Source organism: Anomaloglossus baeobatrachus, chromosome 5 (genome assembly GCF_048569485.1).
Source record: "Anomaloglossus baeobatrachus isolate aAnoBae1 chromosome 5, aAnoBae1.hap1, whole genome shotgun sequence".
In the NCBI taxonomy this organism is placed as follows: Eukaryota; Metazoa; Chordata; class Amphibia; order Anura; family Aromobatidae; genus Anomaloglossus; species Anomaloglossus baeobatrachus.
In genome coordinates, this window is record NC_134357.1 from 407,907,262 (window position 1) to 407,931,866 (window position 24,605).

A 24,605-nucleotide genomic window follows, 5' to 3' on the forward strand; every position below is an offset into this window, starting at 1 on the left:
GTATTGTGCTCATCCTTGTAGTATTGTGCCCAGTAGCATTGTGACCATCCTTGTAGTATTGTGCCCAGTAGTATTGTGACCATCCTGGTAGTATTCTGCGCATCTTTGTAACATTGTGCCCAGTAGTATTGTGCTCATCATTTTAGTATTGTGCCCATCCTTGTAGCCTGTGCCCATCCTAGTGGTATTGTGCCCTGTAGTATTGTGCCCAGTAGTATTATGCCCATCCTTGTGGTATTGTGCCCAGTAGTATTGTGCTTATTCTTGTAATACTATGCCCTGTAGTTTTCTGCTCATCCTTGTAGTATTGTGCCCATCCTTGTGCCCTGTAGTATTGTGGCCATCCTTGTGACCTGTAGTATTGTGCCCATCCTTGTGGTATTGTGCCCAGTAGTATTATGCCCATCCTTATAGTATTGTACCCAGTAGTATTGTGCTCATCCTTGTAGTATTGTGCCCATCATTGTAGTATTGTACCCAGTGGTATTGTGCCTATCCTTGTGCCATGTAGTATTGTGCCCATCCTTGTAGTATTGTGCCTAGTAGTATTGTGCACAGTAGTATTGTACTCATCCTTGTAGTATTGTGCTCATCCATGTGCCCTGTAGTATTGTGCTCATCCTTGTGGTATTGTGTCCAGTAGTATTGTGCCCATCCTTGTAGTATTATGCCCAGTAGTATTGTGCTCATCCTTGTGGTATTTTGCCCATCCTTCTAGTATTGTGCCCTGTAGTATTGTGCCCATCCTTGTAGTATTGTGCCTGTAGTATTGTGCCCATCCTTGTTCCATGTAGTATTGTGCTCATCCTTGTAGTATTATGCTCATCCTTTAGTAATACGCAAAACAAAATTTCTCCTCACCATTCCTCCGTTCCCTGCGTATCCATGATCAGTGTTTCCAGTGTTTTGAATGCAGCATGTTTCAGCTGCGTCCAAAACGCTGCGATGTACAGTACAAGCAGAGTGGATTGGATTTCTAAAAACCTCATGCCCACTGTGCTTGTGCAGCCAGCAGGGAAAACTGACCTGCGGTGCCGCTTGCAGAGGCCGCAGCATGTGAATTTATGCTGAATTGAATGCCCTCCCTAGGGAGAACACAGCGAGGAGACAGCAGCGCCCCGAACCCAGATCACGGGCACGGGCAGATGCGGTCTCCTAAGGAAGAGACTTGTGGCCCCGTAGGTCCGGACCCGCCGCGTCCAGGGAGGCAGCGGGTCCTGATCGTGAGCACGTACCTGCTTGTTGCGGACTGTGATGATCGCTGCTCTATGACCGGGGGCCAGCAGCGGCAGGACTTTGCTATAATTGAATCATCTGCGGTGCCGCACACAGGAGCTGTCTGCATTATACCAATGGCTACCGCCGGCCAATCAGATGCCAGGAGGTGACGTCATACAGTGACATCACTTCCTTGCATCTGATTGACGGGTAGCAGCCATTGGTACAGTGCAGACAGCTCTTCCGCGCGGCACCACAAATTATTCAATTGTAGTAAAGTGCTGCCAGTGCCGTCTCCCGGCATAGAGCTGCGATAGTTATGGGGTCTGCTGGCCACAACAAGCAGCCTCGGGGGCCGAATGCGGCCCGCGGCCGTGTGTTTGAGACCTCAGCTCTATAATCATCATTATACCCACATGATGGAAAGACTCACTATGGTCATCCTTCATTTTTACCAACTATGATGTCATCCATTATGATGGCAAATTACATTATTGGTATTTAAGTGGAGGGTCCAACTATTGTAATAGTTTGTAAATCAAGATGTAGAAACTTCAAGCTGCACCATATAGATTCTGTTATCAGGCATATTGTAAAAAAAAAACATGATTGTATTGTATCCCTAATACCATGTTCCAGGTGCTTAAAAGGGTGGTTCACCCATATTTTTTATTGTCTAGTTCGATATTATATTGAGAAACAATGTTTCTCTCATATACCTTGTGTTGGCAATAGTGCCTGTGAGAGGCGCTATTGCAGACCGCTGTTCCCCGCTCCAGTGACGTCACCGTCAAGTGCCGCACACGTCACATCGGTGCAGCCGGCTGCATTCTTCCAGACTCAATGAGCTTTGAGTGGTGTTTCACCGCTGTCACAGCCCATCTGCTCCCTACTCCCCCCTCCCTCACAGCAGAACGCTGCAAGCAAGAGACGCGACGCTCTGTGCTGTAAGGGAGGAGGGAGGGGGGAGCGGGGAGCAGGGACCAGATTGGCTGTGACAGCGGTGAAACACCACCCACAGCTCAGTGAGTCTGGAAGAATTCAGCCGGCTGCACGGATGCGTTGTGTGCGGCACTTGACGGTGACGTCACTTGAGCGGGAAGAGCGATCTGCAATAGCGCCTCTCACAGGCTATTGCCAACACAAGGTATTTGAGAGAAACATTGTTTCTCAATATAATATCGAACTAGACAATAAAAAATATGGGTGAACCACCCCTTTAACCACTTTTGGACCAGCTTATGTCTCCATTTTTTGTACTTCATTGCTCACCTGTGGCTTTGCCATTGTTTAACAAGATCCGTGTAACAGGAGCCTTTACAAGAACTTTGCCTCCAGCATGTTCTATCACAGGAATCATATGGAAGGCAATTTCACTGCTCCCTCCTCGAGGATACCAGGCTCCTCTTTTGTAATGATGAAGAAGAAGGGCATTGATCATGAAGCTACTGTCATTTGGAGGGACTCCTACAAAACAAAGTGAGGAGAATATAGGATAAGGACATCTTTGTACTGAATATTTGTATTGTTCATTTACTTCCTAAATGCAAAGTTAAGCAACTTTTTAAATAGTCTTGCTGAAAAAAAGTCTACCACTTTGCCTTGGCAGAGTTTCTCTAAGTACACTATCTAGCTTAAAGCTTTGCAAAAATGTTACAAATCTGTTTATTTCTCAGGCTGTCTGCTCCCCCTCTTCTTTATTTCAGTGTTAGTGTGAAGCCCCACAGGTGTTGTGTCGGTGCATTACCTTCAGGGACTCCACTCGGCTGGATCTTGTCACTGGTAGGAAATCTTCTATTTGTCGTGACGCCACTCTCAGAATTGCGGTCAGTGGGGACCGCCACTGCAGGTTAAGGGATGCCTGGGGCTGATGGTGGGTGCAGTCGGGTGTAGTAGCCTCCTGAGAGTGAGGCAAGCCCCAGGGCCCTGTGTAGAGGTGTAGAACCACAAGGCGCAGAATAACTCCACACAAGCAGATTGTCTTTCAGGGGTTTTACTCACTTTAGATGGCAGGGTGAGTAACCCGGGCGTAGCTGGGATGAACCAGGCTGGAACCAGGTATCCTTCCGGCTGACTAATGATGGTGACTACCGACTCGCCTTCCTTAGCCCTTGGTGGTTTGGGGTAACCCCGACTTTTAGTCCCTATGGGGGTCACCCAGGGAAGTTGCTGAAGCCTCTCTCCCCTTCGGTTGCCGTTTGCTTGTCGCCTGGACCAGATCACTCCAGCTGCTTGCCTCCTGTGAACTATGGGCCCTAACTGTGGCTACGTGGCTGCGGCTTTTGGGTGTTGTGGTGTGGGCTTTGAGGGCCCCACACCGGCAGGTTTAGCAAGGAAAGGTGGATCTATCCCCGCTCCGGGATCTGCCGCCCGTTTGGGCCTGGTACTCCCTAGCAGTCTCCTTACTTCCCACTCCGTGCTCTCTACCTAGCTGAAGATGGATTTTGGGTAGCACTCCTAGGTGACCGTTCTCCCCCGTCGGTAGCCACTGCGCGGGCGCTGTTAGACTGCAGCAGCCCCAGGGGTCTGCTCCTGACTGAGCTCCCTGGACTCTGCACTAAACCGGCTCACTCCTGGGACCTTCACTGCTGCTCCTGTCAGAGCTCCACTTCATGCTCCTCACTCCTTCACACTCTGCTTCAGACTGTGTTCTCCTCCTTCTCTTTTCCCTTTTGTGCCTGCCTACGCCACCTAGCAACCAGGCTCTCCACCACACCCCTTGATTGGAGATGGAGGCTTTTGGCCCCCTCCACTATTCCAGTGGAGGTGAAGGCTTTGCCCCCTCCTGGGATCCCCAGGGGTCCTCTCAAAGGTACATGTGTGAGACCTGATCACTATGCGCCTGTGTAGTCACACCTCGGTCAGCCTTCTGGATTACCTGTATTGTACTGTCCCCAGCATGGGTGCAGTACTCAGTGGTGCCTGACCAGGTCAGGGGCGCCACATTCCCCCTTAGTTATCACCAGCACGTCCTCGGGCTGCAAGACAACATTTTAAAATGCATAAAACATTAAAACATGGTAAAACATTTTAAAACCATCAGGTACCATACATCACCACCCTCCACCCACAAGTCCGTTAACCCACCCTAAACCCTCTCACGTTGGCCGCGCCTTCAGCCACTTCTGGCAGGATGTAGAGGCGGCTTCCATGGGCTGGTGGTTTTCAGGGCATACCTGGCCTGGTGGAGCCGCGCCTTCAGCCTCTTCTGGCAGGATGCAGAGGCGGCCTCCACAGTTAGTGCTGACCAGGTACCCTCTTTGTGGTGGAGAGCCAGGCCCCATAAACAGGCATGCTCTCTGGTTGCAGGTAAGCCAAGGCCCTATATACGGACGTGCTCCCTGGTTGCAGACGAGCCAAGCCCCTAAACAGGCTGACTCTGGTGGTGGTGCCTCTGGTGTAACTATTTACACTGCGAGAGTTTGTGGCTATAGCCAGTTCATAGCCTTAAGGTTCATTTCTCACATTAGTTTATGTGGGCACATCTCTTAAACATGTAAACGTTGCAAAACTTCAAACTTTAACTTCTGTACTTTACTTTACATGCTTTACACAGATTCCTCCTCACCAGGGCTTGGGCCTGTAGGGCTGCGGCACCTGCTGCTTTCTCGGCCTTTTTCATCATCCGTGGTGGTCTCATCAGTGGGTTCTTTATCTTTTCTTTCTCTATCTCTGTCTGTTTCTTTTTCTTTAGGACATGGTGTAACATCTAGTGCATACCAGCCTCTTTCTCCTTGATGCATTGTAAATTGCACTGTGTCTCCCATCCTTAGGTTCCTTCCAGGATGTCCTCTGGGCAAATGGGCTCTAACGTCTCTTCTGTTGACAAAAATGCCTTCTTTCATACCAGGTGCTACTATGAAGCCGTATCCTGATTTTAGGCTGAAATCTTCCACTACTCCTCTACAAAGGGGTCCTCTGACCTGGGCTTTGGCTCTTCTCAGGAACCGTTTCTCCTGTAGGTCTCTGGCCGTTATTTCATCTCTCTGCTCTGGGGACTGCAGTGCAGGGAAAGACTGGGTTCTGCTACGGCGCCGTGTCTTGCGGGCTGGATTCGGCGGAGTACAGCTTACAAGCTCCCAGGTGAGGCTTTTAGGCAAATCTTCTTCAGCAGACGGTGTCAGGTCTTCTTCATCCCAGCGGGAATATGGCAACATCTCCGGCTCTGGGCATGGATCCACTGCTGGTGGCTCCTGAGTCAGCTCCTCAGTTTCCTGGCCTCCCCTCCCCCTTAGTTCTTCTGAGCACTCCTTTGGTGGCAGTGCTAGGGATGGACTTTCTTCCGCAGGCCCAGGCGGGGGACTCTTTGGCGTGGTTGCTGCAGGGGTTGCCGGAATCCTCTTGGGGGTGTGCGGAGGAAGCAAATACTGGTCCACCAACTCTTGTGGGAATTGAGCCTCTAGGTCAGCCTTCAGCTTCCAGTATTCGGGGTCCTCCCCCAGCGTGGGCTTCCTAGCAGGGACCTCCTTGGACTGGGAAGCGGTGTCTGCTCTGGCCTTGCAGGCCGGGGTAAATGGTGATACAATCTTATCTTGGCGGGCCGCGCCTGACATGGCGGCGGCCTGGTCTTGGCGGGCCGGGCAGGGCATCGCTGCGGCGGCCTGGATCGGCGTCGCTGTCGCGGCCTGGATTGGCGTCGCAGCTGCGATGGGATCTTTGCAGGCTGGGCTGAGCGTCGCTGCAGCGATCTGGGCTTGGCGGGCCGCACCTGGCGTGGCTGCGGCCTGGTTCAGCACCTCGCCTGCGGCGTGGATGAGCGTCGCTGCTGCGGTGGGGTCTTGGCGGGCCGGGCCTAGCAAGGCGGCGGCCTGGGTCAGCGTCACACCCGCGGCATGGATGAGGGTCGCGGTGGCAGCCGGTTCTTTGCGGGCCGGACTTGGCGTTACTGCAGGGACCGGGTCTTGGTGGGCCGAGCAGGGCATCGCTGCGGCGGCCTGGGCTTGGCGGGCTGCACCTGGCGTGGCTGCGGCCTGCTCCAGAGTCGCCGCGCCAGACGCCTCTTCAGGGACCGCGGGCATGGCAGCAGGGGTCGGGGCACTCGCGCTGGCAGGGGCAACACTGGACTCACCCATCGTTGGCAGCATCGGGGTCTGAGTCGTCACCGCCCGGTCTGGCACTCGGCGCGCGGCTCTCTCTTCATAGGCCTGAACCGCCGCGGTCATTCCCAGGAACTCCGCACGTCCCTCTCGGATCTGCCTTCCGACCCTGGCTTCCAGTTGATCGCAGAACTCGGCAAGCTCCCGACACCACCAGGCAGCGGAGCCTGGCTCTGGGTCTCTGTTTTCAGACGCCATTTTCTCTAACAGCAGGCTTCTGGCTCCCTTTCTGTCCCGACGTCTCTGAACGCTTCCGCTCTCTTCACTTGCGAGGTCAGAACTCTGCAGGGGATCTCTGGGTAGCCACACCTCTTCGTGGGCGGTAACTTCTCCCAGCGCGGGCTGCTGTTGTTTTTCAGCGCGCTTTTCATGGTGGCAATATGGCGGCGCTTCCAATTTTTCAAGCGGACCGCCCAGGCACATGGTCACCTGTCTGAACAGGTCTAGTCCTTATCCTGTTCGTGACGCCAGATGTGAAGCCCCACAGGTGTTGTGTCGGTGCATTACCTTCAGGGACTCCACTCGGCTGGATCTTGTCACTGGTAGGAAATCTTCTATTTGTCGTGACGCCACTCTCAGAATTGCGGTCAGTGGGGACTGCCACTGCAGGTTAAGGGATGCCTGGGGCTGATGGTGGGTGCAGTCGGGTGTAGTAGCCTCCTGAGAGTGAGGCAAGCCCCAGGGCCCTGTGTAGAGGTGTAGAACCACAAGGCGCAGAATAACTCCACACAAGCAGATTGTCTTTCAGGGGTTTTACTCACTTTAGATGGCAGGGTGAGTAACCCGGGCGTAGCTGGGATGAACCAGGCTGGAACCAGGTATCCTTCCGGCTGACTAATGATGGTGACTACCGACTCGCCTTCCTTAGCCCTTGGTGGTTTGGGGTAACCCCGACTTTTAGTCCCTATGGGGGTCACCCAGGGAAGTTGCTGAAGCCTCTCTCCCCTTCGGTTGCCGTTTGCTTGTCGCCTGGACCAGATCACTCCAGCTGCTTGCCTCCTGTGAACTATGGGCCCTAACTGTGGCTACGTGGCTGCGGCTTTTGGGTGTTGTGGTGTGGGCTTTGAGGGCCCCACACCGGCAGGTTTAGCAAGGAAAGGTGGATCTATCCCCGCTCCGGGATCTGCCGCCCGTTTGGGCCTGGTACTCCCTAGCAGTCTCCTTACTTCCCACTCCGTGCTCTCTCTCTAGCTGAAGATGGATTTCGGGTAGCACTCTTAGGTGACCGTTCTCCCCCGTCGGTAGCCACTGCGCGGGCGCTGTTAGACTGCAGCAGCCCCAGGGGTCTGCTCCTGACTGAGCTCCCTGGACTCTGCACTAAACCGGCTCACTCCTGGGACCTTCACTGCTGCTCCTGTCAGAGCTCCACTTCATGCTCCTCACTCCTTCACACTCTGCTTCAGACTGTGTTCTCCTCCATCTCTTTTCCCTTTTGTGCCTGCCTACGCCACCTAGCAACCAGGCTCTCCACCACACCCCTTGATTGGAGATGGAGGCTTTTGGCCCCCTCCACTATTCCAGTGGAGGTGAAGGCTTTGCCCCCTCCTGGGATCCCCAGGGGTCCTCTCAAAGGTACATGTGTGAGACCTGATCACTATGCGCCTGTGTAGTCACACCTCGGTCAGCCTTCTGGATTACCTGTATTGTACTGTCCCCAGCATGGGAGCAGTACTCAGTGGTGCCTGACCAGGTCAGGGGCGCCACATTAGAGATTAGAAGCAGAGAAGAGGAGGTGGAATATACCGTACATTTCAACAATGTAGTGAAAAGAGTAGGAAAGCACACAAAAGGGAAATAAGTTCAGGATAGAAGCTGTGTTGATATGAGGTAATGAAAAGTGGAGTACCCAGGATAGATACAAACCTCACATTCTGCCTATATTACTGGGAGAGACACTCCCACAAGCCTGACACTTGGATTAAGCTGCAAACTACGTATCTGGGTATCTGAAAATAAAGAAATGTAGAAATGAAAGATTGCAGACTGAAACTGTGCAGTCACCACTAAGGGGAGCTGGAATACTGGCGTGAGTAACAGGACTATGGAACCACAAGGTGTCACAGGAGTAATCACAGATAGATTACTAAGAGAAATCATACAAGCAGGGTCGGGGCCGGGAATTCACACAGTGCAAGGGATTCGGCGGAGTCAGTGTCAGGAGCGAGCCAGAGGTCGAAAACCGGGAGAGCAAGCCGAAGGAGGAGGGGCACAGGGATGGAACAACAAATAGATAGCAGGAGAGGAAGACCAGAAGGTAAAACAAAAATGGAGGGGACCGGACTCAGAGAGGTCGGACGGAACGGGGAGGACTGAAGTCAGGGAGGTCGGGCAGGACGTGGAGGATAGTGGTCAGGAAGGTCAGACGAGGTAGCGGGCAGAATCAAGAACACTTACAAGGACCAGGCGCACACGCTGCAGAGCAGGGCTATAACTTGCAACATCTGTGGCATTGAGCTGTGTGATAAAACTGCACATTTTAGAGTGACCTTTTATTATGGCCAGCCTAAGGCACACCTGTGTAATAATCATGCTGTCTAACCAGCATCTTGATATGCCACATCTGTGAAGTGGATGGATTATTTTTGCAAAGGAGAAGTGACCACTAACACTGATATAGACACATTTTTAAACAATATTTGAGAGAACAAGGTCTTTTGTGTATATAGAAAAAGTCTTACATCTTTGAGTTCAGCTCATGAAAACTGGGAGCAAAAACAAGTGTTGCGTTTATATTTTTGTCCAGTGTAAATACCCTTGCCAAGTCAGCGTGAATTGTTGGCACCTAGCGCCTGAGGCACATGCCCCACTAACACCTCCACTACACTATAACTAGATATTAAACTTTGCCCAGTGTTGTACTTTGTAATGCAGGTCATGTGTCTTGTTCATCGTTAATTGGTTTATCAGACATGTAATCAGCACATCCATAAACTAATTACAGAGAGTTAATGGATTACCCACAAGATTAATTCAGAGGGAATAGAAGCGGAAATAGGTGTGAAATGATAGGAATGAAATTAATATTAATTGATTATCCCTCACAATATTATATCACGTTCTATGAAGACCTTATTAATTACTTTTGCACTGTCCTATAATCTGTTATTTTGTGTAATGCCTGGTTTTCTAGGCTTAGATTTTGTAGTTTTATTTTTTGTTATTAAATTGAAATAAGATTGGCTATTGTTTAATTAAATGATACAGGATTGTCTAAATCTACAGTGTGATTCTTGTGTCGTTTAGGGTCATAATTTGGGGTAGACCAAGTAGGTTGCTGCCGTAGTCTTCCTTCACATGTCCGTGATTTCTCTATATGTGGTAGCCTTTTTTTTCATGGCTACAACTCGTACCCATTATAACCGATGAGGCTGCTCACAAGTCTGCTTTTTTTTTTGATACCAAGGATGACAAGAGCCAATACAAGTCTATGGGTCTGTGAAAAACGCGCAGGTGGCATCCGTGTATAATCTGTGCTTTACATGTTTAAAGGGGTGGTTCACAACGCTACAATAGTGGTCACATCCCTTTAAAACTGATAGGGAAGGCTTTATCTAAATACCTTGTTCAGCCAATCTGCTCATCCCTATGATGTGACCCCTGGGCTCCGTCACCTCTGAGATCTTGTGATATTGTAAGAGGGTGGTCGCAACCCCAGAGAGAAGATGCCCCCCTGAAGACATCACATAGTTGTGAAGCATTTATTGAATATGTTGTATAAAGTTATTAATGTATTGTCACAATAATGTGTAGTTTTATGGGGTCACCACTAGATGTCACCCAAGAGTAGCACACTGACACTAGGAACAGGCATAGGTATGCAGTTGAAGGTTAAATCTGCCTGGTAACAGACAGTTGGGATTTTGAAATTAGCCTATAGAGGAGAAGCTAGGGCATAGGTAGAGACTGTTTCTGTGGAAACGGGAGTTAGGGCCCAGCCTGGGTCGGAGTCAGGCCTCAGGCCTGTGGAGCAGCAAAGTCGCTGGCTATGTGGAACTTATAACAAGGAAAGTGGAGTAAAAGTGTGGTGTGGTGTGCAGATAGAGACGGTTGAAGTTAGTTAAGTTTGGGACACAAGACAGAGCAGGAGCAAGGGAACGAGAAAGAAACCAGAATGAAGGAAAGTGGGACACCTCTGATGATGGAGTAAAGAAGGAGACACAGGAGAGAGGGAGCTGCCAAGAGAGACATAATTTGGACCACACTACTGAGTCCCTGACGCTGGCACAGGATCCTGCAGCTGGAGGCCTGAGAAAGTCTGTGGAAAGATTGTGGCTTGCTGGGGAGCAGTGCGGCAAATAGGGGTAAGCCTTACGGGCACCTTTTTGGGACTGTGGTGTGGAGTAGTGTCCGATACACTGTATCCAGAAGTTCATTTTGGTGGCGGCCTGAACTACCTGTATGAGGTCATGGTGACCGGTCTCAAAGCCTTTAACAATACACACATACCAGAGGTGAGAAAGACAGAAGTATGGAGCTAATATACAGCTGTAAGATGGACTTTAATAAAGAAAACCTGTTTAAGTTGCCTGGTTATCTTGGACGATTTCTTGTTGCTAAGGACGGTGCCGGTGATCAGGAGAGGACCAAAGTGCTGGAGAAACCAGGTATTTCTCTGTGGGATGATCCCCAGCTCTCCATATTCCCCTTACTGCTTGCTCCATGAGCTCCCATGTTTTCTGTGACGGTCACGGCTGGGTTGCGCTTGGTGCCCTCCAGGCACAGGACCACGACTACTGCTGAGGCGCCCCCTGCCCACCGTTACAACTGGCGTAGTCGGCAGGATACAGCGACCGTTATGGACGGGAATGCGGCGGGAGTCAACTCACCGGCATTAGCAGCACCAGTCCAGGCCCCAGCACAGGCAAGCCAGCTTTCCCTAATGTCACCAGTGCAATCTGCCATGTCACCCCAGGTAGGGTACCTTCCAGCGGGGACTTTGTTCCCTCCCTTGGTTAGGTTTGATGGTAGCGACATCGGCCTTGAGGATTGGATGGAGAGCGTTCGGAGTGCAGTCAAGATGTGTAACCTGACTCCGGAATTACAGGCAGAAGTAGCTCTGAATGCCCTAGAGGGTGATGCCCGACGGACACTGATGGTGCGCCCTGAATCCGAGAGAGACAACATTGAGAAGGTATTTGCCCTGTTAGAGAGGGTCCATGGGGCCCATGTGCAAGTGGCGCAGCTGAGAAGTGGATTCTTCAATCGGCCACAGCGTGAAGGAGAAACACTTATGCGGTATGCAAATGCCTTGCAGGAAGCAATGCAAGAAATCCGTAGGCGTGACTCAGCGGGCATGGGCGCCTTTCAGGAGCTGGACAAGATCCTGAGGGACCAGTTCATTGCTGGGATAGCCAATAAGTCTTTACAGGATAAGCTCCGAGAGATGACTCGGAGCAACTCAACTCTGACATTTAATGACAGCTATCTAGCCGCTTTAGAACGGGAGGAGGAGTCAATTCCTGTGATGAAGAAGTGGGTGAGCAGTGCCCATATTGCAGAGGGTCAGAAAGGATCAGGAGAAGCGGCTGTCCTGAGGGATGTGATCCAGACTTTAACAGAACAAATGCAGGAACTTCAACTGAAGGTAGCTGAGGTGTGCGACTGACCACTTCACGCACCACCAATAGTTCCGCGACCCCGAGTCTCTATGGCAACACCGGCCAGGAGGCGGAATTCCATGAGGTATGACACATTGGGATCGCAACCCCACCGTGGGCCCCAATGCTGGTGCTGTCAACAATTTGGCCATATCGCCAGAGACTGCTCTGCACAGATGGGAGCTGAGTCAGCGTTAAACTATCAGCCGCCGCAGTCAAGTCCAGTGTATGAAGAACACAACTTATATGCCAGAAGCCCTGTAATAGAAGCCGAGTTCGAAGGTCAACGGTTACGCTGCCTAGTCGATACTGGGTCGGAATGCACGATTATGCCGCTGGAATTCTTTGAGAGACATTTTGGGAACTTGATGGAACCGGAAGATGGAAGTGTCATTAGGCTGACAGCTGACAATAACAATGAGTTGGATGTACAAGGAATAGTCTGGATGCATATCCGATTGTTAGACCAGAGCATTGGCAAGAAGGGAGTTGTGCTCGTGAACCATCCGTCCCGGAGAGGATTGGACGTGACGCTGGGTATGAACGTGTTGAGAGATCTAGATCACCACATGTATGCCAAGGAAGGGCCTAAGTATTGGCAACGGGCTACCACGCATCGGCCGACACAGAAAGTTCTGCAGCAAATGGTGAGGAGCTGTAGCCTGCAAAAGAGCACCAGGCGCGGTCAGCCAATCGGACGAGTGAGGGTGCCGCTGAAGACTCAGGTGAAGATCCCACCACAACAGAAGCAAATATTGATGCTGCCTGTGGGAGCTGGGAGACGACTGAATGGGCTGGAAGTCTTGATTGAGCCTGTCACTCAAGGGGAAGCATTAACCCGACCGCTGGTAGCCCGGGTTCTTGTCACTGTAAAGAATGGGTGCGCACCTGTACGATGCATTAATGTCCTAGACAGTGAATTAACCATTCCTGGAAATACTCTGCTAGCCGAAGTCTATGTGCTTGATGGGGAAATTCTTCGGCGGAGGGATTTCACGCTACAGCCAGATAGGAGGTCAGCCTGGACTTATGCCGTAGGTGTCCAACAAAGAGCGACCCCGACAGCTGAATGGAATGGCCAAGTGATCATGTCTCTGATGGGAGTGGACCGCCGAACCCTCACTCCGGGGCAACAAAAGCTTCTCGAAGACACTCTTTGGGAATACCAGGAAGCGTTCTCAAGAAATGATGAAGACTTTGGGTGTACTTCCGCCATTGAGCACGAAATTCCTACCGGGGGTGCTGCGCCAATCCGGGAACGCTATCGGCAAATCCCACCCAAGATGTATCAGGAGGTGAAAGATATGGTGGCCATGGGCAAAGTCCATGGGCAGCGCCAGTGGTCTTGGTGAGGAAGAAAGACGGATCCCTCCGATTCTGTGTGGACTACCGGAAACTGAATGCCCAGACTGTCCGGGATGCCTACCCTCTTCCACGGATCGAAGAGTCATTGTCCGCCCTAGGTCATGCAAAGTTTTTTTCGACTCTTGATTTGGCCAGCGGGTACTGGCAGGTACCAGTGGCCGAGAAGTACAAAGCGAAGACTGCTTTCATCTTACCCATGGGACTCTACGAGTTTAATCGCATGCCATTCGGCCTGTCCAATGCCCCGGGGACCTTTCAGCGGTTGATGGAGCCCTGTCTGGGTGATCTCAACTTTGAGTCAGTATTGATATACCTGGATGACGTGATAGTGTTTGGAACTTCATTCGAGGATCACCTCCAGAAGTTGCGGCAGGTCTTAGGGCGATTGCGAGACCATGGTCTCAAGATCAAGCCCAGGAAGTGTCAACTGTTTCAACATCGGATAGAGTACTTAGGACATGTGGTCACCACGGAGGGGGTACAGCCAGCCGCCAGTAAGGTGGAGGCCGTCCAGAAGTGGCCGCGGCCGAATACCCTACGGGAGGTGCGGGCCTTTCTGGGACTGGCCGGGTATTATCGAAGGTTTATACCCAAGTTTGCTCATCTGGCCGGCCCGATAAACAGGTTGCTGAGGGGCACGGCTGGGGGACCCAAAACTCGGCCCATCGAGTGGGGACCACGTCAGCAAGAAGCCTTTGAGGCACTGAAAAAGGCTTTAACGAGTGCCCCAATTCTGGCCTATGCGCGGTTTGATGCCCCATTCTTGTTATATACTGATGGGAGTTTACATGGTCTGGGGGCAGTACTATCTCAAATGCAAGATGGACGTGAGAGAGTAATTACTTATGGCAGTAGGTCTCTGAGGGAGTCAGAGCGCAACCCCGACAACTATAGTTCTTTTAAGTTGGAACTTTTATCACTGGTATGGGCCATGACGGAAAAGTTCGCTGAGTATCTGACGGGTGCCGAAGTGACTGTAATGACTGATAATAACCCATTAGCACACTTAGGGAATGCCAAACTAGGAGCTCTTGAACAGAGGTGGATGGCTCGTCTTTCCAAGTACCAATACCACATCCAGTTTCGGTCAGGAAGGGAGAACAGCAATGCTGATGCACTCTCCTGAGTTCCTGTAGGATTGCCCACCCAGAATGTTGATGAGGAGCTAGAGGACACTGAAACACAGAATCTCGGTCGATTACCTCTATTCCAGAACTTGGCACATTCAAGTGGGGTGGCTTCTGGGATGCCCATGGTGTTAGGGAAGACTTTGGATGATTGGGGGAGAGTCCAGCATGGCTGTCCGGACCTACGGCGAGTGAAAGAGTGGGTCCGGACCAAAGTCTGGCCACGGCCAGAAGAGAGGGCCTGCCTGACCACAGAAGGCCAGAAGTTGCTGAGGCAGTGGGATAAACTAAATGTTATCCAGGGAGTCCTGTGCCGGACTGTATACTTAAAGTCTGAGTTGCAGTACCGACAACAGATTGTTATACCTATGTCTTTGGGATCAGAGGCAGCCCGGGAAGCCCATGAGAGGGGCGTCCATTTTGGGAGTGATAAAACCTACAAGTGGCTCCAACGGCTAGTATATTGCCCTGACCTGGGAGATATGGTAACTGAGGCATGTCTGAAGTGTCGAGCTTGCGGATTGAGTAAGAGCCCCGAACAACGGGCCCCTGTCCAGGCCATCTTCACGTCTGCACCCCTAGAAATCTTGATGATTGACTATGTACAGATTGGGTATTCTGCCTCAGGACACTCATACTGCCTGGTCATGACAGATCATTTTACAAAATATGCAGTGGCCGTACCCACCATTGACCAGACAGCAGAGTCAGCAGCTGAGGCAGTCTGTAAACACTTTATACAGGTCTTTGGGTGTCCAAAGAGGATTCATCCAGATCAGGGGGCATGCTTCCAGGGCACCCTGATGACTGAGCTGTACCAGCTTTATGGCATAGAGCGTTCCCGCACGACCCCATATCACCCCCAAGGGAATGGGGCATGCGAGCGATTCAATCGCACCTTGCTCCAGATGCTGCGGACTCTGGAGGACAGTCAAAAGGCTCGGTGGCCAGAATACTTACCTGAACTGATGTGGGCCTATAACAACAGGGTACACAGTACCACCGGTTACTCACCACATATGCTCATGTTTGGGAGAGCCGGACGGGAAATCGAGGATCTCCACATGCCTGATCCAATGCAGCCACCTCCGAGAAATACCACTGCATGGGCGCAAGAGCACCGGCGTCGGCTGAGAGCAGTACACAAAGTTGTGGGGGAGCGCCTCAAACAAGTGGTACACCCAAATCCGAGACCCGTGCAAAAAGACGAGTATGCTCCGGGTGACCGGGTGATGGTCAAGGCCAAAAAGCCAACTGGGAAGTTGGATGGGCGGTGGGAGGTGATCCCATATGTGGTGAAAAGAAGGGTAGATCCTGCTATCCCAGTCTATGAGGTGGAGCCAGTGGGGAATGAGGGACCCTCGCGGAACCTTCATCGAAACATGTTGAGACGCTGCACCTTTGAAGAGCCCAAGGCAACAGAGGAGGTGCCTATCCCTACTTTGAGTACAGTGGAAACCCCTTTAGTTGAGGAATGGTGGGTTGTCCCTGTCCCGGGAACAACTGAGGTTCCATCTGTGATAAGCTTGCTACCCAGGGAGGGAGTTGCGCAACCGGCATCCCCTCCCCCAATAAATGTACTTGAAGTCCCCGATCCTACGACCCTGCGTAGGACAACCAGGTCCAATGCTGGTGTACCTCCACAGCGCTATGCGCAAGAAGAATTTGTATGGGAAGGGTTGCCAAGGACGTCAACCTCTAGTGGGGTGGCATGTGAGATGGTAAAACAGCTCCCATTGTTCATGGCCAGAAAAATGTACCTGGTTAAAGATGTGCATGGCAAGCCCCTGTATCACCTCACAAGCATAGTTTAGACGTATATATTTGTGTCTCATAAATGTGAACAGTATTTATTGTATGTAACTTTACCACCTGCTTGCTGTCAGTAATGATGTGATAATACTTTATAAGGGACAAAAATGTCATTATTCAACCATAAGAGGACGCTGTTTCTCAGCACAAATGAAAGACTGCAATAGGTAGCTCAGATGGGGGCGGAGCTACAGGCTGATAAAAAGAAGTACATCACAGGAAGTAGAGGAGCAGCCATCTTGGAAGCGGTTGGCAATTGGCAGTGAATGAATACAGAGACAGAGGACGTGCAGAAGAGGGAAGAGATAATATTTGCGACTAGAAATCTATCATCTTGATCAGAGCTGTGACACTGTATCCGTATCCTTACCAGATGGGAGAAGATTGCTGAAAGAACGCTTTTGCGCTTTTGTGAAGTTGATAGGACGTTGCCAAGGAGACAAGCCACAGTGACCAGCAGTACTGCTCATCTGTTGGAGAGGCCTCTCATCTGACCTTGTACTTCAGACATGTTGTCCAGAGCAGACCCGGGTCGGTAAGATAAGTAAGGCCCACTGCGCCATCGCAGTGGGTAACCGTGCAGGCACCTCACATCAGTTTGGCGCCAGAATATTTGAGACTGAGGCAGGGCCTGTAGTTAGTTTAGTTAGGCATAGTAACACGGTCAGGCCACAGTTACTGCCACAATCACCATTTGGTACCATCGTTTCCAAGACTACATTATTTAGTTCTTTGCCATTGAGGTTTCTCTGTGGACCACAACTACCTCACACCCGGATGTTACTAAGACCCGTCACAGACTTTAGGGCATAATCGAGCTCATCCAGGAGGGAACTTGTGTTGAACAAAATATCTGTTATTTATGTTTTTATGCTCTTTGCTAAGCAGTAGTGATGAGCGAGTACTAAAAAGCTCGGGTGCTCGAAGCTCGGGCCGAGCCTCCCAAGATACTCGTGTACTCGGCCCGAGCAACGAGCCCAATGTTATCCTATGGGAGACCCGAGTATTTTTGTGAAATGACCTCCCGGCAGCATGGAGAAACCCTAAAAATGTCACAAAAGTCTCAGAAGAGTGCTCAAATGACATGGCAACAGCATGGGGAAGACCCCTTGAAGCATTTATCACTCAAAAGTCACAGCTGTGAACAATTTTGTCCGCGTTTTACGCCATTTTTACGGACTCACCAGAAAACCTTCCAAAATGACCCCAAAATGATTTTTCATGGCGGAAATGTTAAGGGCACATACCCAATAGTGAGATAGAGCTGGTGTATGTTACTTTTTGAGATCAATACATGAAAGATTTTACGTGAAAACATTGTGTGGCACTCCGATGTCCCTGAGAAGAGACGTACATGAAGGCCTCTTGAGTCTAATGTGCCCATTTTGAGGAAGTGAGTCTTTGTAGTATTTTCCTTTGCCAGGGCAGTCCTAAATTGTGAGGTTCACCAATGCCCCTGCATACAGACGTGCATGAGGGCCTCAAAACATTAAGTGTCCATTGTCAGGAAGTGGGTGTATTATAGTATAGCCCTTAGGCAGGGCAGCCAAAAATTGGGAGGCTCCACATTGTCCCTGGGTAGAGACGTGCATGATGGCCTTTAAACCTGAAGTGCCCATTGTAAGGAAGTGGGTCTATTTCAGTATAGCCCTTTGCCAGGGCAGCCAAAAATTGGGAGGCTCCACATTGTCCCTGGGTAGAGACGTGCATGAGGGCCTCAAAACATTAAGTGTCCATTGTCAGGAAGTGGGTGTATTATAGTATAGCCCTTAGGCAGGGCAGCCAAAAATTGGGAGGCTCCACATTGTCCCTGGGTAGAGACGTGCATGATGGCCTTTAAACCTGAAGTGCCCATTGTAAGGAAGTGGGTCTATTTCAGTATAGCCCTTTGCCAGGGCAGCCAAAAATTGGGAGGCTCCACATTGTCCCTGGGTAGAGACGTGCATGAGGGCCTCAAAACATTAAGTGTCCATTTTAAGGAAGTGGGTGTATTATAGTATAGCCCTTAGGCAGGGCAGCCAAAAATTGGGAGGCTACACGTTGTCCCTGGGTAGAGACGTGCATGAGGGCCTCAAAACATTGTTCCCATTGCAAAGGAGCGGGTCTCCTGTCGTTGTAATGTCCATTCTGCAAAGAATGGGCGAAAAAATTTACCACTGGGGGTATACCTGAAACAAAGACCTAACTATTGTAACGGTCATCATGATGGCGCATGAGGAGAAGGAGGAGCAGTCCAGCGATTATCCAAAGTCGAGAAGTGTACCCATGGGTGAGTGGAGGTACATGGCAAACTTTAAATTCCGCTCTCATTTGCTGGTGGTGTGGTGAAGTCTGGCCCAATCCAACCCTTGTTCATCTTTATCAGAGTCAGCCTGTCAGCATTTTCAGTTGACAGGCGGGTGCGTTTATCTGTAATGATTCCACCTGCGGCACTAAAAACACGCTCTGACAAAACGCTAGCAGCAGGGCAGGCCAGGACTTCCAAGGCGTAGAGAGCCAATTCATGCCACGTGTCCAGCTTGGATACCCAATAATTGTAAGGCACAGAGGAATGTCGGAGTACAGTTGTTCGATCTGCAAGGTACTCCTTCAGCATCTGGGCAAACTTAAGATTTCTTGTGGCACTACCCCGCACCTCAGGGGCTGTGGTACGTGAGGGGCTGAGAAAACTGTCCCACATCTTAAAGACTGTTCCCCTACCTCTGGCGGATTGGACTTGTGCCTCTCTCGGCTGTACGCCTCGGTTGTCCACTGATTCCTGACCTATGCCGCTAGCGTTTTGTGAGGGGAATGCTTTGCCTACTTCCGTGAGTATGGCCTTCCGAAACTGCTGCATTTTGGTTGACCTCTCCTCCACGGGAATAAGAGACAAAAAGTTCTCCTTGTAGCGTGGGTCTAACAGTGTTACCAACCAGTAATGATTGTCGGCCAAGATGTTCTTAACGCGAGGGTCACGAGACAGGCAGCTTACCATAAAGTCAGCCATGTGCGCCAGACTCTTAACAGCCAGGACTTCAGTAGCCTGACCAACAAGATGACTGAACATGCTGTCCTCCTCCTCCTCCTCCTCCTCCTCCTCCTCCTCATCTACCCTGTCCTCTGGCCAGCCACGCTGAATCGAGGATATGACTGGTGTGCATGTCATATCCTCAATTTGGCCGGAGAGTTGCTCCATGTCTTCATCCTCCTCCTCGTCATAGTCCTCCACTGCACGTTGTGATGAGACGAGGCTGGGCTGTGTGTTATCACCCACACCCACTACTGTTTCTTGCTGCAACTCATCGCGCTCCGCCTGCAATGCATCATGTTTGTTTTTCAGCAGGGACCGTTTTAGAAGGCAGAGTAGCGGTATGGTGACGCTAATAATGGCGTCATCACCACTCACCATCTTGGTGGAGTCCTCAAAGTTTTGGAGGATGGTACATAGGTCTGACATCCATCTCCACTCCTCAGGTGTTATGTGTGGAGTTTGACCCATTTCCCGACGGCTTAGGTGATGCAGGTACTCAACAACTGCCCTCTTCTGCTCACATATCCTGACCAACATGTGCAGAGTTGAATTCCAACGCGTGGGGACATCACACACCAGTCTGTGAGCCGGAAGATGCAAACGGCGCTGAAAGCCGGCAAGGCCGGCTGAAGCAGTAGGTGACTTTCGAAAATGTGCAGACAGGCGGCGAACTTTTACCAGCAGATCAGACAGCTCTGGGTATGACTTTATAAACCGCTGAACCACGAGGTTGAGCACATGGGCCACGCATGGAACATGTGTCAGCTGGCCTCGCCTCAAAGCCGCCACCAGGTTCCGGCCATTGTCACAAACGACCTTTCCTGGCTTTAGGTTCAGAGGTGTGAGCCAGTGATCTGCCTGCTGTTTCAGAGCTGTCCACAGCTCTTCTGCATTGTGGGGTTTGTCACCTATGCAGATTAGCTTCAGCACAGCCTGTTGCCGCTTCGCCGAGGCAGTGCTGCAGTGCTTCCAGCTTGTGACTGGTGTGGAGGGCACAGTGGATGAGGATGCGCAGGAGGAGGAGGAGGCTGAAGAGCATGACATTCCGGAGCTGTAGAGTGTGGGTGAAACACTGACTGAGGTAGGGCCTGCAAACCTTGGTGTGGGAAGGACGTGTTGCGTCCCTCGCTCAGACTGGGTCCCAGCTTCCACAATATTAACCCAGTGTGCCGTCAACGAGATGTAGCGGCCTTGCCCACAAGCACTTGTCCACGTGTCTGTGGTTAGGTGGACCTTGGGTGAAACAGCGTTGTTCAGGGCACGTGTGATGTTTTGTGACACGTGGTTATGCAACGCGGGGACGGCACACCGGGAGAAATAGTGGCGGCTGGGGACCGAGTAACGTGGGACAGCTGCCGCCATCAGGTCACGGAATGCTTCTGTCTCCACCAGCCTAAAAGGCAACATTTCCAGCGCAAGCAGTCGCGAAATGTTAGCATTTAGAACTGTGGCATGTGGGGTGTTGGCAGTGTATTTGCGCCTGCGTTCAAAGGTTTGCTGAATGGATAACTGAACGCTGCGCTGGGACAAGGACGTGCTTGATGATGGTGTTCTTTCTGCGTAGGCAACTGTAGGTGCAGGAGTGGAGGAGGCTTGTTCGCAGGCAGCATGGACAGAGGATTGGCTCGCATGCACAACCAGCGAAGACGTAGCAGTGACATCAGCAAGCACTGCTCCTCGACTCTATTGTACTTCCCACAAAGTCGGGTGCTTGGCTGACATGTGCCTGATCATGCTGGTGGTGGTCAGGCTGCTAGTTTTGGTACCCCTGCTGATGCTGGCACGGCAGGTGTTGCAAATGGCCTTTTTTGAATCATCTGGATCCAACTTAAAAAACTGCCAGACTCGTGAAGACCTAACATTTGGACAGGCACCTTGTGTCGTCGTGTTGTTCCGGGGAACGGTTGCCTGACTTCTGCCTGGGGCCACCACCCTGCTTCTTACTGCCTGTTGTGATGCTACGCCTCCCTCCCCCTGTGCACTGCTGTCCTCGCTCTGCATATCCTCCTGCCAGGTTGGGTCAGTTACTGGATCATCCACCACGTCGTCTTCCTCTTCCGCACCCTGCTCCTCCTCCTGACTTGCTGACAATTGTGTCTCATCATCGTCCACCACTTGTTGAGACACGTTGCCAACTTCGTGAGAACGTGGCTGCTCAAATATTTGGCCATCTGTACAGACGATCTCCTCATGACCCACTTCAATATGAGCTGGCGAGAGGCCAGAATGTGTGAATGGAAACGTGAACAGCTCTTCCGAGTGTCCAAGTGTGGGATCATTAATGTCCGAGGAGGACGTGTACTCAGCCTGGTGGTAGGAAGGAGGATCAGGTTCAGAAATGTGCGGTGCAGTATCACGGCTACTGACACTTGACCGTGTGGAAGACAGAGTGTTTGTGGTGGTGCCAATCTGACTGGAAGCATTATCCGCTATCCAACTAACAACCTGTTGACACTGGTCTTGGTTCAAGAGCGGTGTACTGCTGCGGTCCCCAAGAATTTGGGACAGGACGTGCGAGCGACTAGATGTGGCCCTTTGTTGTGGCGAAATTAGAGCTTGCCCACGACCTCGGCCTCTGCCTGCACCACCATCACGTCCACTTCCTTGTTCCTTGCCAATGCCCTTGCGCATTTTGCAATGCTGTGCACTGCTGACGTGTATATTCACTACTTGTGCGTTATATCAAAGTTTCTGGAAATTGCACACAAGTGCACCTGTACGCTGCCACCGACAGGCACACACGTGCGGTTTTAAAAACCAAGCACGGACGCAATAATAACCTAACACAGGTTTTAGGAGCAAAAATTAAGAACTCTGACACTATCAGCCACTGCTGACTGACGTGTATTATACACTACACTTGTGCGTTATATAATAGTTTGGTAAACGCACACCAGTGCACCTGTACGCTGCCACCAACAGGCACACACGTGCGGTTTTAAAAACCAAGCACGGACGCAATAATAACCTAACAGGTTTTAGGAGCAAAAATTAAGAACTCTGACACTATCAGCCACTGCTGACTGACGTGTATTATACACTACACTTGTGCGTTATATAATAGTTTGGTAAACGCACACCAGTGCACCTGTACGCTGCCACCAACAGGCACACACGTGCGGTTTTAAAAACCAAGCACGGACGCAATAATAACCTAACACAGGTTTTAGGAGCAAAAATTAAGAACTCTGACACTATCAGCCACTGCTGACTGACGTGTATTATACACTACACTTGTGCGTTATATAATAGTTTGGTAAACGCACACCAGTGCACCTGTACGCTGCCACCAACAGGCACACACGTGCGGTTTTAAAAACCAAGCACGGACGCAATAATAACCTAACACAGGTTTTAGGAGCAAAAATTAAGAACTCTGACACTATCAGCCACTGCTGACTGACGTGTATTATACACTACACTTGTGCGTTATATAATAGTTTGGTAAACGCACACCAGTGCACCTGTACGCTGCCACCAACAGGCACACACGTGCGGTTTTAAAAACCAAGCACGGACGCAATAATAACCTAACACAGGTTTTAGGAGCAAAAATTAAGAACTCTGACACTATCAGCCACTGCTGACTGACGTGTATTATACACTACACTTGTGCGTTATATAATAGTTTGGTAAACGCACACCAGTGCACCTGTACGCTGCCACCAACAGGCACACACGTGCGGTTTTAAAAACCAAGCACGGACGCAATAATAACCTAACACAGGTTTTAGGAGCAAAAATTAAGAACTCTGACACTATCAGCCACTGCTGACTGACGTGTATTATACACTACACTTGTGCGTTATATAATAGTTTGGTAAACGCACACCAGTGCACCTGTACGCTGCCACCAACAGGCACACACGTGCGGTTTTAAAAACCAAGCACGGACGCAATAATAACCTAACACAGGTTTTAGGAGCAAAAATTAAGAACTCTGACACTATCAGCCACTGCTGACTGACGTGTATTATACACTACACTTGTGCGTTATATAATAGTTTGGTAAACGCACACCAGTGCACCTGTACGCTGCCACCAACAGGCACACACGTGCGGTTTTAAAAACCAAGCACGGACGCAATAATAACCTAACACAGGTTTTAGGAGCAAAAATTAAGAACTCTGACACTATCAGCCACTGCTGACTGACGTGTATTATACACTACACTTGTGCGTTATATAATAGTTTGGTAAACGCACACCAGTGCACCTGTACGCTGCCACCAACAGGCACACACGTGCGGTTTTAAAAACCAAGCACGGACGCAATAATAACCTAACACAGGTTTTAGGAGCAAAAATTAAGAACTCTGACACTATCAGCCACTGCTGACTGACGTGTATTATACACTACACTTGTGCGTTATATAATAGTTTGGTAAACGCACACCAGTGCACCTGTACGCTGCCACCAACAGGCACACACGTGCGGTTTTAAAAACCAAGCACGGACGCAATAATAACCTAACACAGGTTTTAGGAGCAAAAATTAAGAACTCTGACACTATCAGCCACTGCTGACTGACGTGTATTATACACTACACTTGTGCGTTATATAATAGTTTGGTAAACGCACACCAGTGCACCTGTACGCTGCCACCAACAGGCACACACGTGCGGTTTTAAAAACCAAGCACGGACGCAATAATAACCTAACACAGGTTTTAGGAGCAAAAATTAAGAACTCTGACACTATCAGCCACTGCTGACTGACGTGTATTATACACTACACTTGTGCGTTATATAATAGTTTGGTAAACGCACACCAGTGCACCTGTACGCTGCCACCAACAGGCACACACGTGCGGTTTTAAAAACCAAGCACGGACGCAATAATAACCTAACACAGGTTTTAGGAGCAAAAATTAAGAACTCTGACACTATCAGCCACTGCTGACTGACGTGTATTATACACTACACTTGTGCGTTATATAATAGTTTGGTAAACGCACACCAGTGCACCTGTACGCTGCCACCAACAGGCACACACGTGCGGTTTTAAAAACCAAGCACGGACGCAATAATAACCTAACACAGGTTTTAGGAGCAAAAATTAAGAACTCTGACACTATCAGCCACTGCTGACTGACGTGTATTATACACTACACTTGTGCGTTATATAATAGTTTGGTAAACGCACACCAGTGCACCTGTACGCTGCCACCAACAGGCACACACGTGCGGTTTTAAAAACCAAGCACGGACGCAATAATAACCTACTAACAGGTTTTTTTGGGGAGCGACAATTACAGTACAGACAAGTCAGACACTATCTGGACTGTTTTACACTGTGTACACCAGCCCCAGATATGAAGGCTGGTATACGGTCACCACTACCCTGCCTGCCTGCCTGCCTGTATACTGCTACAATAGT

At 50.4% G+C, this 24,605-nt stretch overlaps 1 protein-coding gene across 1 annotated transcript in view; it reads right to left on the reverse strand.

Moving 5' to 3' along the window:
- LOC142311643 (all-trans-retinol 13,14-reductase-like) overlaps nt 1-24,605 on the reverse strand; it is an 84,673-nt gene that overhangs the window by 17,614 nt on the left and 42,454 nt on the right. The window contains exon 5 of the mRNA XM_075350210.1: nt 2,491-2,685. Coding sequence (XP_075206325.1) covers nt 2,491-2,685 — 195 coding nt within the window. The remainder of the gene's footprint in view (nt 1-2,490; nt 2,686-24,605) is intronic.